The 12,615-nt window shown below is 41.6% G+C and overlaps 1 protein-coding gene across 1 annotated transcript; it reads left to right on the forward strand.

The window, feature by feature from the left end:
- The first annotated feature begins 2,456 nt into the window (after positions 1-2,456).
- LOC121705866 (insulin-like growth factor 2 mRNA-binding protein 1) lies at positions 2,457-12,047 on the forward strand. Its single transcript, XM_042087163.1, has 3 exons — positions 2,457-3,076; positions 4,387-4,447; positions 11,843-12,047. Exons 1-3 carry the CDS (start codon positions 2,902-2,904, stop codon positions 11,931-11,933), a joined length of 327 nt encoding a protein of 108 aa, XP_041943097.1. The 5' UTR covers positions 2,457-2,901; the 3' UTR covers positions 11,934-12,047.
- The last annotated feature ends 568 nt before the right edge of the window (positions 12,048-12,615 follow it).

The raw sequence follows: 12,615 nt of genomic DNA on the forward strand, positions 1-12,615 counted from the left end.
AGAAAGGTCCCTCCTGGAATTGCAAGAGGTCTGCATCAACCAACCACAGAGCAGCCTTCCCCACCCCCACCTTAGCCTAAACCATGCTCCCTGTGCAGGGTATGCTGCAATCCCATCTGACTGGGTGTGTATTCTGAGGCTTTTCAGACCCTTTCATGTCAACAAGTCTCCACCATGACAATGTCCACTGGAAAGGGCCGTCATCATGAAAATTGAAAAAAGATTTAAATCTGAAAAACATGAATGAAGCTCCCAACCGAATGCATGGAGAACACCTAACCACTAGTAGTGCTAGTCTTCTAATCTAAGTCTTCTGATAGGCTATAACCGTGTGTCTCTTTGATTGTTTTGGCTACTTCTGATAATATGTATTAAGTATTATGTACAGGTCTGCACCCAAATCCACAAACCCAGGAGTATCCTACATTTTGAATGAAATGAATGTGCTGTCTTCTGGAAGCAGTATAACTTAATTGTAAAAGGTGTATCCTGTATCCTTATTTGTGAGATTTCCACCATCCACATCATGTGTTATGCACTACCACTCAAAACGTTAATATGTACTGGAGAAAGTGAGAAAACAACTCATGTTTGAAATATTAATATTAATATCAACCCGGTATAATTCAAACCTCCCCCAATCATCTAAAACCACTTGTCGGGTTGTAGGATTGAATAGGTTGTTCTTGCAAACCCATTTCAGTTAGGTGTAGAATTTCACTGTATGCATTACCATTTGTAAATAAATATCAATATATGGGCCCATCTAGGCATAGCCTAGGTCATGTTGGCCCTATAATACTTTGCCCTTTATTTTTTAGCAATATTGCACTACGCATAAACATTAGGCTACTGGGCTGCGCATGGGAAACACAGTTTCAAAGCAGTGGCCATTTTCAATAAAGGATCAAATCAATGTCCGCTTATGCGTGATATAAATGGATTACTCCGGAACACAATAAGCTATGTTGATATGTAGACCGTGATAATGGCATTAGGCATATTGCCTTCCTATTGAACCTCATGTGAAGATGTAAATTATCCCATTCAATCACAAATAAGTCCATAAAATAAATACAGGTAACAGATTAATCAAATACTATCTTGTGTTACGAATAAATGATAAGTGGCTGGCGGATCAGACTGATTCCGTTACTTCGCCTATTACGCCCAGCCATTTTCTTTAAAACAATGACAGGCTGATGTGGCCGCCACGTCAACACATTTCAAACAGATACGCACACTGGCGAAAAAGGCTGGTGCAGTATTCTAAATTCCGGCTTATTGTAGTTTCATTGTCGCCACATTTGTTGACGTGGTCAGGTTGTTCGGCTGCAATATTGTATCTGATTAAGCGCAACATGTTTGGCAACAGTAACACATTATACAAATGCATTAAGCTAATCGTAATAAAGGCTTAACCACTCCTATTGTGAACTCCTCAGATCGAAAACACCCATCAAATGCGAATGGGCTGTAGCACGCTTTGAGGCCTACTGTTTTCAAAATCCTCCATTTTGAGATCCGCTCATGATACAAAGCGCCACAGCACCACCATGGAGGCTGAGGGGAGTTGCCCAAATCCGGTGTAGTAGAAGGTGTGCACTTGTGGAAATGGTCCTTTTACATTATCCCTGACTTTGCCTACCCCACACCCCCTGTTACGGACGGCAAACTAGCCATGCTGACTCTAAACTACACTGGCCTAGGTCACAGCCCAGCGGCAAAATAGCCTAGGAGGGCCTTACATTTTTTTTGTTTAAAACTTGAGGGCCTACGTGAACTTCAAGTGTGCAGTTATAGTCTAATTGCAAAAATAATCAAAGCAATTTTAATTGGTTGCAACCTTACAAGAAGTATTTCCTGCGACATATGTCACATTCGGGAATTTGATGTGCATCTGTTGGTCTGTGCAATTGGTTTGTGGCAAACCAAAGCCCATATACTGTAGCATCGTCCCGCCAATGGCCTCATAAGGCTTTAAAGCGAAGTCGTGTTGCTTATTCTGCCAGATATAGTAGTCCAAGGAATTTAAAGACGGTTAAAACACAACTAAGTTGTCCTTGTGTGTAGTAGCATATACAGCTTAATGCAACACTACGAATGTCATACAGTCTAGTACTGCCCTCATGTTTTCATTACACAAAGCCTTTTCAATCGGCTCGCCTCCAAATAACCTACTCTCCGATGGTTTTGCCCCTCATATTACGCTTGAAGACAGACTGAAGACACATATCTTCGGTCAACAGTGCACTACGTGTGCATGCTTATTGCTTATCCACAGACAACGGGAAAACGCATTGCACATATAAAGCTTAATTTCTACAGCACACCCATCCGCTGGGCTGCTCAGAGAGAGAGGAGGGCGGCCCTTTCGAGCTACTCTGAGACCACGTGGTTTCCTCTTTGCAAACAAAAAATTAGTAAATTCGAGTCGGTTTAGAGGCGGTGCCATTCCTAGTCAGAAGGATCTGTGACAGTGCAGGGTACAGCTCGAGGTTGAGGGGCAGAGAGAGGAAAGAATTTCTCCCGATCCCGCCATACTTCTACCACTATTCCACCATAACCACCATCAGATTCATTCAAATTGATACCATTTCTACACTGCGAGAAATTCGCCTGGGTTGGCTACAGTCAAGGTTTCTCCACTTCTCTACTGGACATTATCAGACTACAGCATTAGTCCACCATTAGCCGAACTTTTCTCCTTTTTTGCTTTTGGATATTGTTTTGAATTCTAAAATTGCGTTTGTACTTACAGCTCATTACCGTCTACAAGTGCTTTTTATAGCGCCTTATAGCCTATCATTTCTTGTGATATCATTTAGAGCGTTTCGATCAAGTTTTTTTGTTTGTTTGTTTTGATTTCTTAATTTCACTGGAGAGCCTCATATTTTCATCATGAACAAGCTTTATATTGGAAATCTGAATGAAAACGTGACTGCAGAGGACTTGGTCAAAACCTTTGATGACTACAAGATTCCATACTCTGGACAGTTTCTCATGAAAACTGGCTATGCGTTTGTTGATTGTCCGGACGACCAATGGGCTATGAAAGCCATTGAAACATTTTCTGGTAAGTTAATTGGATCTGTGGAGCGCTTGTCAACCTTTACCTTTTTATAAAAAAAATATTCACTTGTGACTCTGCCGACTGTGTAAAATACATAGAGGACTCAATGCCCACTCCCTTGACATCCCATGTCCCGAATGCAAATACTACTTTTGAAAGACTGGCGGAGAAATAAAGCCATATCGATAATTGTATTTAATTAAAACAAGGTAACTGATGTAGGCTAATGTGCTTCCTCAAAAGATCCAACTTTTGAAAGAAGGAACTCGACGGATGCAACCATGTATAGCACCGACTTTCTAGTAGCCTACCATAATCTGCTGTAAATGTATTTTCAGTCAAACATTCTACATTGGATCACGTTGGGAGGAAAATGGCATTGGTGCTCAAATGCATAGACTACATTTTGGCCTCTTGTGAACACGGTTTCATTGTAGGTCAAACGCTGAAGCCACTTGGAAGCTTTGCGTGGTTCAACATTCTGTATGCTCGTTCCAGCTATAGAATCACATCGCACCCCTCCCCCTTTTGGTTAATAGGACACTATAGCCAAGATAAAATACTAACGTTATTCATGTATATTTAACGAACAGACATTACAACCAATAGTTACCCGGCGTGAAAATACGATCACACACCCCATTTGTGTGATGGAATAATACACTTTTCGTACACGGGTCACATTTAGGCCCTCCTGGCTAAAATGTATCTTGGCGATTTTCAACATATGTAGCATGTGATGTGCTCTATAGCGCGAAGGTCGCCATGCTTTTTGTGTGTTACGCCTTAAATAGATCATTACAACAAGTTCCAGGCACGTAAATTGTTTCGCCTCTGTTCCTACTAAATGTTAAACCATGCCTGAAAAATGACAACGTGCTTCCATGCAATTGTTATTGGAAATTATCTGTTTTTAAAAATATGGGGCATGGTGCTAGTGTGGGAAGACGACTAGTTATGCCAATGTATGCACAAGTTGTGTCATTTAAGTAGCTGGAAGTTGATTGAGTAAATACATGGCAATTGTTGAATAACTATTCACTAAACTGTAGGCCTACGTGGGTAACTTTTCACTCTTTTGCCTCCTGCTTGCCTCAAAGTGGCCTACATCGTCTTAGCCCATACGACACAAATTGTTACAATAATTGCAGCGAAACAATGTATTTGATATAACGCCCTAAACTAGATTTGAAAGAGATGTGTACCCGCTAGTTTTCGCTGCATATCAGTCTATGGGTTTGGGGGATCAAGTCAAATTAATGGCGATGGTGGCCTAATTTTTGTGAAATACATTTGTTTTTTTTTTTCTTCAGGTAAAGTGGAACTCCACGGCAAACGCATTGAGGTCGAGCATTCTGTCCCCAAGAAGCAAAGGTATTTAGCTCTGTTTTTCTAAATAAGCCTTACAGGGTTGCTGCTTCGCATTATAGCATATACATAGAAGTACCAGATTGTGTGCTGGGGCTTGTGTTGTAAAGAACTTGCTGTTTCTTGACGTGATCCTTACACGTAGATTGTTGCATGTGTGGATGTACACAATTTGAAACCTCTCAATCGCCATGTTGCCTGGGTCGTAAAGGGGTTGTCCTCATACGCTGAACAGACAATGATGTAGGTCTGGTTATTCATCTACGTAGATGCTCATACACATATTGTTACATGTATATTCTTAGACGTCTGTCTCAAGGTGTATGATTATTTCAGTTTGCAGTGTTGTCTTATTCAATGTAGGTCTTCATGAACCACAAGAAGCTGATATGACACAGTTTTCTGAATATTGGTTGCAACGTCATCATTCTATTCGCACATGCTCACTCCTCTCTAGGCCTTGCCACCATGTAGGCCTGTGTGCTCGTTAATAAGTAACTTTGTAAACGTATCGTACTATAACTTAAAAACGTTAACCGTATAGCCTAGCCTATGCATGAGTATGTTACGGGGACGGATTGATTAAGCCAACATGTTGTGAAGTCGTCTTATTGTATGAGTAAAATGGCTTTGATTTTTTTCCTCCCTCACACGCTGGCAATTCCCCCCCCCACACACAGTCGACTTGGTAGGCCTGTCAGGCCTTTGTCCATACCATTCAGCTCAGAATTTATGTATACATCTGTTGCATGCGTTTGTTCTGTTTATAGTGCAACGTCAATACAAAGAAATATGTAGCCTGATAGTAGGGTTGTGATTAAGATTGCACGAATACTTACATTTCCACGAGCTAGGCCTACCACTGGAATGAATACGTTAGAGCGCGGACCTTTATTAATTAAATAACTATATGGATTTGTTAAACGTACGAACCTCCTGCAATCTGGTTAAAATTAAATAATAAAAATGGTAATCTTTCGAAAGTCATTAAATGGTGTAGCGCTTCGTTGTGAATATTCAAATTGTTAACTGAATTAAAAATGGTGGCCTCGCGCCCTCTCCACAACACACTGTTCTGTCAGCCTGTGTTGTGAAAAAAAAAAATACTCCCATCATCTCGAGTGCACTAATGTGCTACAAAACAAATAAACTCTTATTATATGTAAGCTAATTGAATGCAATGAAAATATAAATGAACTAGGCTAATGCGTAATACGGTATCCAAGTAGGCCTAGTGGAACGTTGTGGGTAGACACCTTTTTGAGATTTTTTTTTTTAAATTAAGCAATACAACATATCCAGTTAATATGAAGTTGTTTTTATTTGCACCACAATCGGCCATATATGATTTACTTACAGGATGGCGTGAAGGGTAGTGGATTAGCGCAACTAGGACGCAGTTTAAATGTATAGTTAACCTGTGGTTGTATCGCACATGCAATGACGATTCATTGTATCGCAGAAACTATTGCTGACCTTAAGAGCTAATGACAGGAAAATGATTCCTTTGGTGTATGTTTTAATTAAAATGCAATAGTAATTCTACGTCAGGAAATATTTATTTAAATAAATGCACTGTTCCATGCATTTAAGTCATGACATCATGGATAAATCAGGGTCACGTATTAAGCTTTACACCATGCAATGGAACCTTTTGATAGAAGCTACATTTGTTTGAGCTTAAATAGACACGTGGTCGCTCCCATTGCAAGAAGTCGACTAACGTCACTGGATTGGAAAATGGCGTAGGCCCACACTGTATGCACCTACATGGCTGTAGAGCACTGGGGCACTCCATTGACCAAAGACAACGTTGTTGATGCCCAGAATCTCTATAAATTATCATTTGTTGAAGCTGTTTAACCAGCATAGAATGTTATAAGGAAACGTAGTTTGCAAATTGAACAGATTATAGAAAATGTAATGAAATACTGGACCCATGTCACATGTTGACGGAAGGTGAATTCTGCACATTTTAAACGCCATGCGTATTTCAAAGCTATGTGTGTGCCATGCATTTCCATTACAGCACACATAGTTAAAATAACTTTTGAAAAAGAAATCTTGCGTAAAGTACTTTCTGTTGGCTACGTGTCGCGTATAGCCTACTGTTGTGTGTGAATTATGGCGTAATTAGTTATTTGTAGATATATTTGCTCTCTCCCTCGGTTTCTCACTCGTGCGTCTGATGAACATTTCGTTTTTTAAAAGGCCTGTGCATGTGCGGCCATGCATACATATGGCTGAAATATGTGGACTCCCCTTTTAATATCTTTCTCTTTTATGCTGATCACCAGAGTTACTACCGTGTGTAAGTGTTAAAACGTAGGCCTAGCGGTTAAGGACAGGAGTTGGATATTGCGTTGGATGACGTGGAACTTATGGTTTTTTTTTTGAGAAACATGAAGGGGGGGGGGGGGGGGGGTGTGTATGACTCCATGCAGTTTGTTCAGGTCCTAGTGACACAGACTTCCATCATTCTGATTTTGTTGGAGTGTGTTTATATCTGTTGGGGATGTGGGTGCGCAGGACAGCTTAGTGCTATTTCTTCCAGTAGTTGCTGGTACAAAGTGGAGAATGGACTGAAACTCCTCCTTGCGTAAAAAAGGTGTGTGTGTGTGTGTGGGGGGGGGGGGGTGTTGGACGAAAAAAAAAAAAAGTTTCACATTACTGCATGTCTCTGTCATCCAATCACTACAGTCTGAAAGCAGACCGTTGCCCAATCATTGCAATTGTCCACCATAAACCTACCTTGCATGGGCCATTTCAAATGTGCTGCAGCTTCATCTATTCATTTTAGTAATAGAGCATTATTAAATCATTAGGTTGATGATGCCATGTTGGTCTGGCTGCTAACACCCATGTTTAGCTAAGTATCATCCTGATTGAATCCTAATGGATTGTTTTAGCGCTCATAGGGTTAAGGTCAAGCGTATCCTTGCTGCCACTTTCAGAGCAAACATTTGCATGAAAAGTTGTCTTGAGAAACTGCTAAGTTATTAAACGAAATCACAATAGAGCATGTGAGCAAGCTTGTGAGTTAACTGCCAAAGTTGGAACGTATAGCTGTATTGCTATATCCTATCATGTACGTATGATGAATAAGGGACACTTAAGGAGACTTGTTGTGCTTTCCTGTATACAACTGATCATTGTTGACAGGTACAATATATAGACAATATTATACTTTGTGATGCCAGTATATTGATTGTCATATAAGGCCCTAATAGTTTTGAGGTAATGGCATAGGTGATGCATTCTTGTTGTGTTAATGAGATCAGTTTGAATATGTAGTACAGTGTGGGGCACTGGAGTAGGCTACTGAATGATTTTCCCTAACTTTGTTTTTACCAGGTGTGTTTTCCCCAAGTGGCTGATTTGTAATTCATTGACAGCATGACAAATGATGAGTGTAGACACAGAAAAATACAGCTGATTTCTAATTTCCTTTACCTGGCAAAAATAAGTAAAAAAAAATGTATAAAGAAGAATTGGAATTGTTTCACTATCCACAAATATGTACTTGATGATAGTGAAAAATGTCTTGATTTAATGTGATGATTTGTCATTTTGACTACCCTCTCTATTGAAAGTAATGTTGACATTTGAATTGATCAAACAATTTAATAGTCCAATCAAGACTTTTGTGTGTGTGTTAAAAAGCTGTAGTGCAGCATATAGTGCTAAATCCAGTATTGCCAAAAATCAACCACACTAACCAAAATTTTCACCAGCAGCCAATGGTCTTGAGTAGCAAAGTCCTCTCCTGTTGTGCTCACCCCTGTGCGTTTTCTCCCTGGCTCACCTTACATAACCATGCTCTGTGCACAGTATGAGAAACGTCGGTGTGTACTATGGAGGAAAAGTGTATTCCTGTAAAATAGGGGGGGAAAGGGATTGCTGTTTTCAGATGGGTACACTCACTTAATTGAACAAAATTTGATCATATATTTTTTGAAAAGCCTTTTATTTTGGTAGAAGTGAAGTTGTTCATAAATTCATAATTTCTGAGTGTGTGTGTGACAAAAAGAGAGCAATGCTCACCTTGTTCTTGCTATAGGGATGTTGTATTTGTAGCTCATTTGCACATTGCTGTCAAGAACTTTACTTCTGAGCTTTTCTTTTTGTTTTTCATTTTGTTTGGATGTTTTCCACTTAAAATTTTTTAAAAAGGCACCTGAAAGTGAACAACAATTACCCATCAGCTGTGCCTACGGTTATGTCATACTTGCCTCCCACGTAAGAATGAGATGAAGTTGCTATAGGCCTATACCAACTGTTAGGGTTGTATTGGTCTGCACTGTCAAATGGATTTGTATGTCTTAGATGGCTATACTGGGCATTTGGTGAAAAAAGGAGTGTGCTCCCAAACCTGATTACATTCATTACTGTAATTGTTTGTTTTGTAAAACTCTTCAGTAATTGCAAGCATTTATCCCCTAACCACCCATTACTATTTGCTTCTTTTAAAGATACAGATAGCAATGCAGGGTATTCAAATGAGTTGGCAGCATTTACATGGTGAACTGTGAATGATTTTTTCTTTTTTAAAGATAAATGTGGCAAAGAACATTCATATGTGGATTTATTAAGGTTAAGTCATAGAGAAATATATTCAATTGGTTTCATTAAAAACATAAAGGCTTTGTGTGTGTTTACAGTATACACAGAGATTGCTTATACACAGTTATTATAGGCATTGTTAAGATGTATGATTTCAAAGCTTATACAGCAACTTTGATGTCCAGTCCACTAAAACGTAAGTGTTTAATGTTCAAAATGACAAAACATTTAAAGGTGTGTCAAAGACTGAGAATAACACAGCTCAGACGACGTCACAGCAACATCACGTGACACCTCTGATGAAGGCTACAGAGGCAAGGTAGCCGGAACTTGTCAGGTACACAATTTTACCTTATTGGCTTGTACAGAGAAACAGTAAGAATTAGTAATACAGTAAGCCTAATGAACCTCTTCAATATAAGACTGAGAAGAGTTATTTCTTATGTAGAGGTTTATCAAATGCAAGCTTTGATGCTGTTGGATCTCAAAATCATTGGCATTTAGTTGAGGTAGCATGCAGTGGTCACATTGACTTTGGCACCTTCCCTGCACGTTCCCTGCTCTTGCTCATTACTTCTCTCTGTTTCTCCCTCCCTATTTCTGTCCCTTCGCTCTCGCGCTCTCTCTCTCCCTCTCTCTCTCACTCTCTCTGTCTGTCTCTCTCTCTCTCACTTCCTCCCTCCCTCCCTCTCTGTATTCTCCTCAGTTGTAGTACTACGGAAGGCAGGGGGTGGGGTGGGGGGAAGGGCCGGCAAGCTCAAGGGGGTGCGACCAATCAGGAAGGGGGAGCACCTGTGAGTCGTTCCGCGAGAAGCTATTGACGACATGGCAAGAGGCGGTCGCACGCGCTTGCAAACACAATGTGGGGGAGAAAGAGAGAGGGATGCAGAAAGAGAGGAGAGAAGGAGGGAGGCCATCCTTCTCGTGATTACGGCACACATGCACATGCAACTCTGCCTCTCCACTTAAAGAAAGAGATGGCTGCATGAAGGCTACGTATGCATTCTTCTGATTATTTCATTTTTTTCCCCCTTTCCTTTTTTCATTTTCATTCTGCCTGCCTCCCTCGCATTGTCTTTGTCTTGCAGTCACTCTCTTTTTTTCCTCTTCCGTTGGAGTCATATGATCAGCTTTGCTCTCTTTGGGGCTTGGCTGCATAGGGCTTGTGTGTGTGTGTGTGTGTGTGTGAGTGTGTGTGAGAGAGATTGGGGGGGGGGGTGTGGTATTGAGGTTGGGGAGAGGGGGGTGGAGATATAGGAGGCTCTACTTCCTCAAGGACTTGCCTTTCTTTCCGCCATCATAGCACTATAACCAGATCAGGATATTTCTGGGGGGGGGGGGGGGGGGGGGGGGGGGGTGGTGGTGGTAAGATAAAGGGAGATAGAGAGAGAACGCTTTGGGGAAAAAAGGACTTTGGAGTTTCTCTGCATGTGTGGCCGGATCTGTGGATGGGTGGGGATAGTTGTGGGGAAAGGAGGGGGGATTGGGGTGAGAAATGTATGCCTTCCCTTCAAGACCACTCCCCCCTCTATAGACTAGTGCTTCACCAACATGCACCCCTCCCCCCACTTAGAACCATCTGTCCTGTTTTAAAGGGGCTGAGTCTCTCTACCTCAGTTTTACCCCTCTTTTGCTCTCTCCCGCTCGCCGTTCGGTTTGCAGTGACTAGCCCTCATCACCATTTCCCATCCCCCCACCCCATCCAAGTCAACACACTTTGCTCACTCATGCTCTCGCATTGGTCATAGTCACACACACACACACACACACACAGCCACGGTCATCATTAAGGCAGAGAGTGGTTTGGAGCACTTTGGTAATTTTGATAAGAAATTTGAAGGCTTTGACATAAAAAAGGCCATTAAAAAGGGAAGTGGTGGCAAAGTGTGTGAGAGAGAGAGTGAATGTGTATGTTTGGGGGGGGGGGAGGGGTGCAAAAGGGTCTGGTTGATGGGTGGAAAGGTGTGTGTTTGTGTGTAGAGGGTTATAAGGCATTCAGTCTTGAATAGAAGCGGTCCCTTGTTGACCGCTTGGTGTTGAGTCCACGTAGGCACAGTGCTATGCTTCCCATTACATAGAAAGGTCAAATTGCCACAACCTGGCAGTGACATGGAGCAGTAGACCAACTCCCAACCCCCCTACACACACACACACACACACACACACACACACACACACACACACGCACACACACCCCTTTAGCCTGCCCAATTCCCATCCCCCACTCCCTCAAATGTGAGCACGCCAACTCATGCTATAGCCCATACGCCATTGTAGCATAGGGATGAGGCGGCGCTTGTGGAATGTGTGCAAGGAATGATTGCAAGCGTTTGGTTGAGGACGAAGGGGCGCGGTTGGAGCCTCCTATGGTGGTGGTGGTCGTGGTGGTGTTTTTAGGCAGAGGTTGGTGTTGAGAGGGGGAGGAGGGTACATTTGAGGCACCTTCACAAAACACAGGCGGCATTACATCAGATCAGCGTAGCACCCTGCTGCTGAAGATGGTTCTAGAAGCAGTTTAGCTCCATATTAATGAAGTCAGTTTGTGAAGAAAGGAGGACAAGGTTTCCTTTTCCCTTCCTCTCGCAGTGACTTTTCAGTTGTTTGCTTTTCAGTTGTTTGCAGGAAAGTTTAATTATTTACATTTCACAAATTATGCAACGTGTATACATTGTTCATTTCAGATTTTGTGGCGCTTAATATAAGCAAGTTACTGAGACCTCTTGATACCTGGCTTCTAAATAGTAGAAGACTGTTTGTCTTATAATGCACTATTAAGTCTTAAATGGAAGGCCATCTTTATGTAACTGGTTTTTTTTTGTTTTTTTACTCAACCCTAAGGCACTATAAGAGAACACTTCAAGCACCCCCCTTACACCTCCCGACCCAGCTGTTTTTGTTGTCTGTGAGACTGAGGCCCTCACACCTCTAACCCTTTCATTGTGTGCCTCCTGAACTGGCCCCCATGGTAGGCTTGGCCCCAGCCAAAGGCCATAGTAAACACTACCAAAGGAACAAGAGCAAAGGAGGAGGGGAAGAGAGCGAAAAAGAGGGAGGGAGAGAGAGGGAGAGGATCAGGGAGGTAGGGGAATAACTTGTAGGGGGTGGTGCCTCTTAAACCTAAATTCTTTACATTTTTGTATACGTTTTTCAAATAAGAGGAATTGGCAGTAACAACGACCACATGTCTGGTGCTGTCCAATGAGGTTGTGAAGTGGGGAACGGACAAGAGGTTAAATAAGCACATAGCTTGCATTGGAAGAGTGAAGATCTGTTTTGCTGTTGTTAAACAGTACCACTAATTAACTATCCAAAAAAATTAACCAGGACATATAGCTGTATGTAAGTTATGACTATTGTCCATATGGTTTCAGTTCTGCTGCTTGTGGCCTGGGTTTTGTGCTTTAATAAAAAAACAAAATCAGTTTGGTGACTAAAACTTGCTTTGACCTATGGCACACTTTTGGCATGTCAGTGAAGAATCTGTGTGGATATGTGTTGCTTTTCAAGCACAGGCCAAACAGATCTGTTGGGTTCCTGTGAAATGTGTAGTAAGAGTAAGGAAACAAATACAAAATGTCTGTTCATACATTAAAAGGATTCTCTTATGTATA

This window comes from Alosa sapidissima, chromosome 3, assembly GCF_018492685.1.
Source record: "Alosa sapidissima isolate fAloSap1 chromosome 3, fAloSap1.pri, whole genome shotgun sequence".
Lineage (NCBI taxonomy): Eukaryota > Metazoa > Chordata > Actinopteri > Clupeiformes > Clupeidae > Alosa > Alosa sapidissima.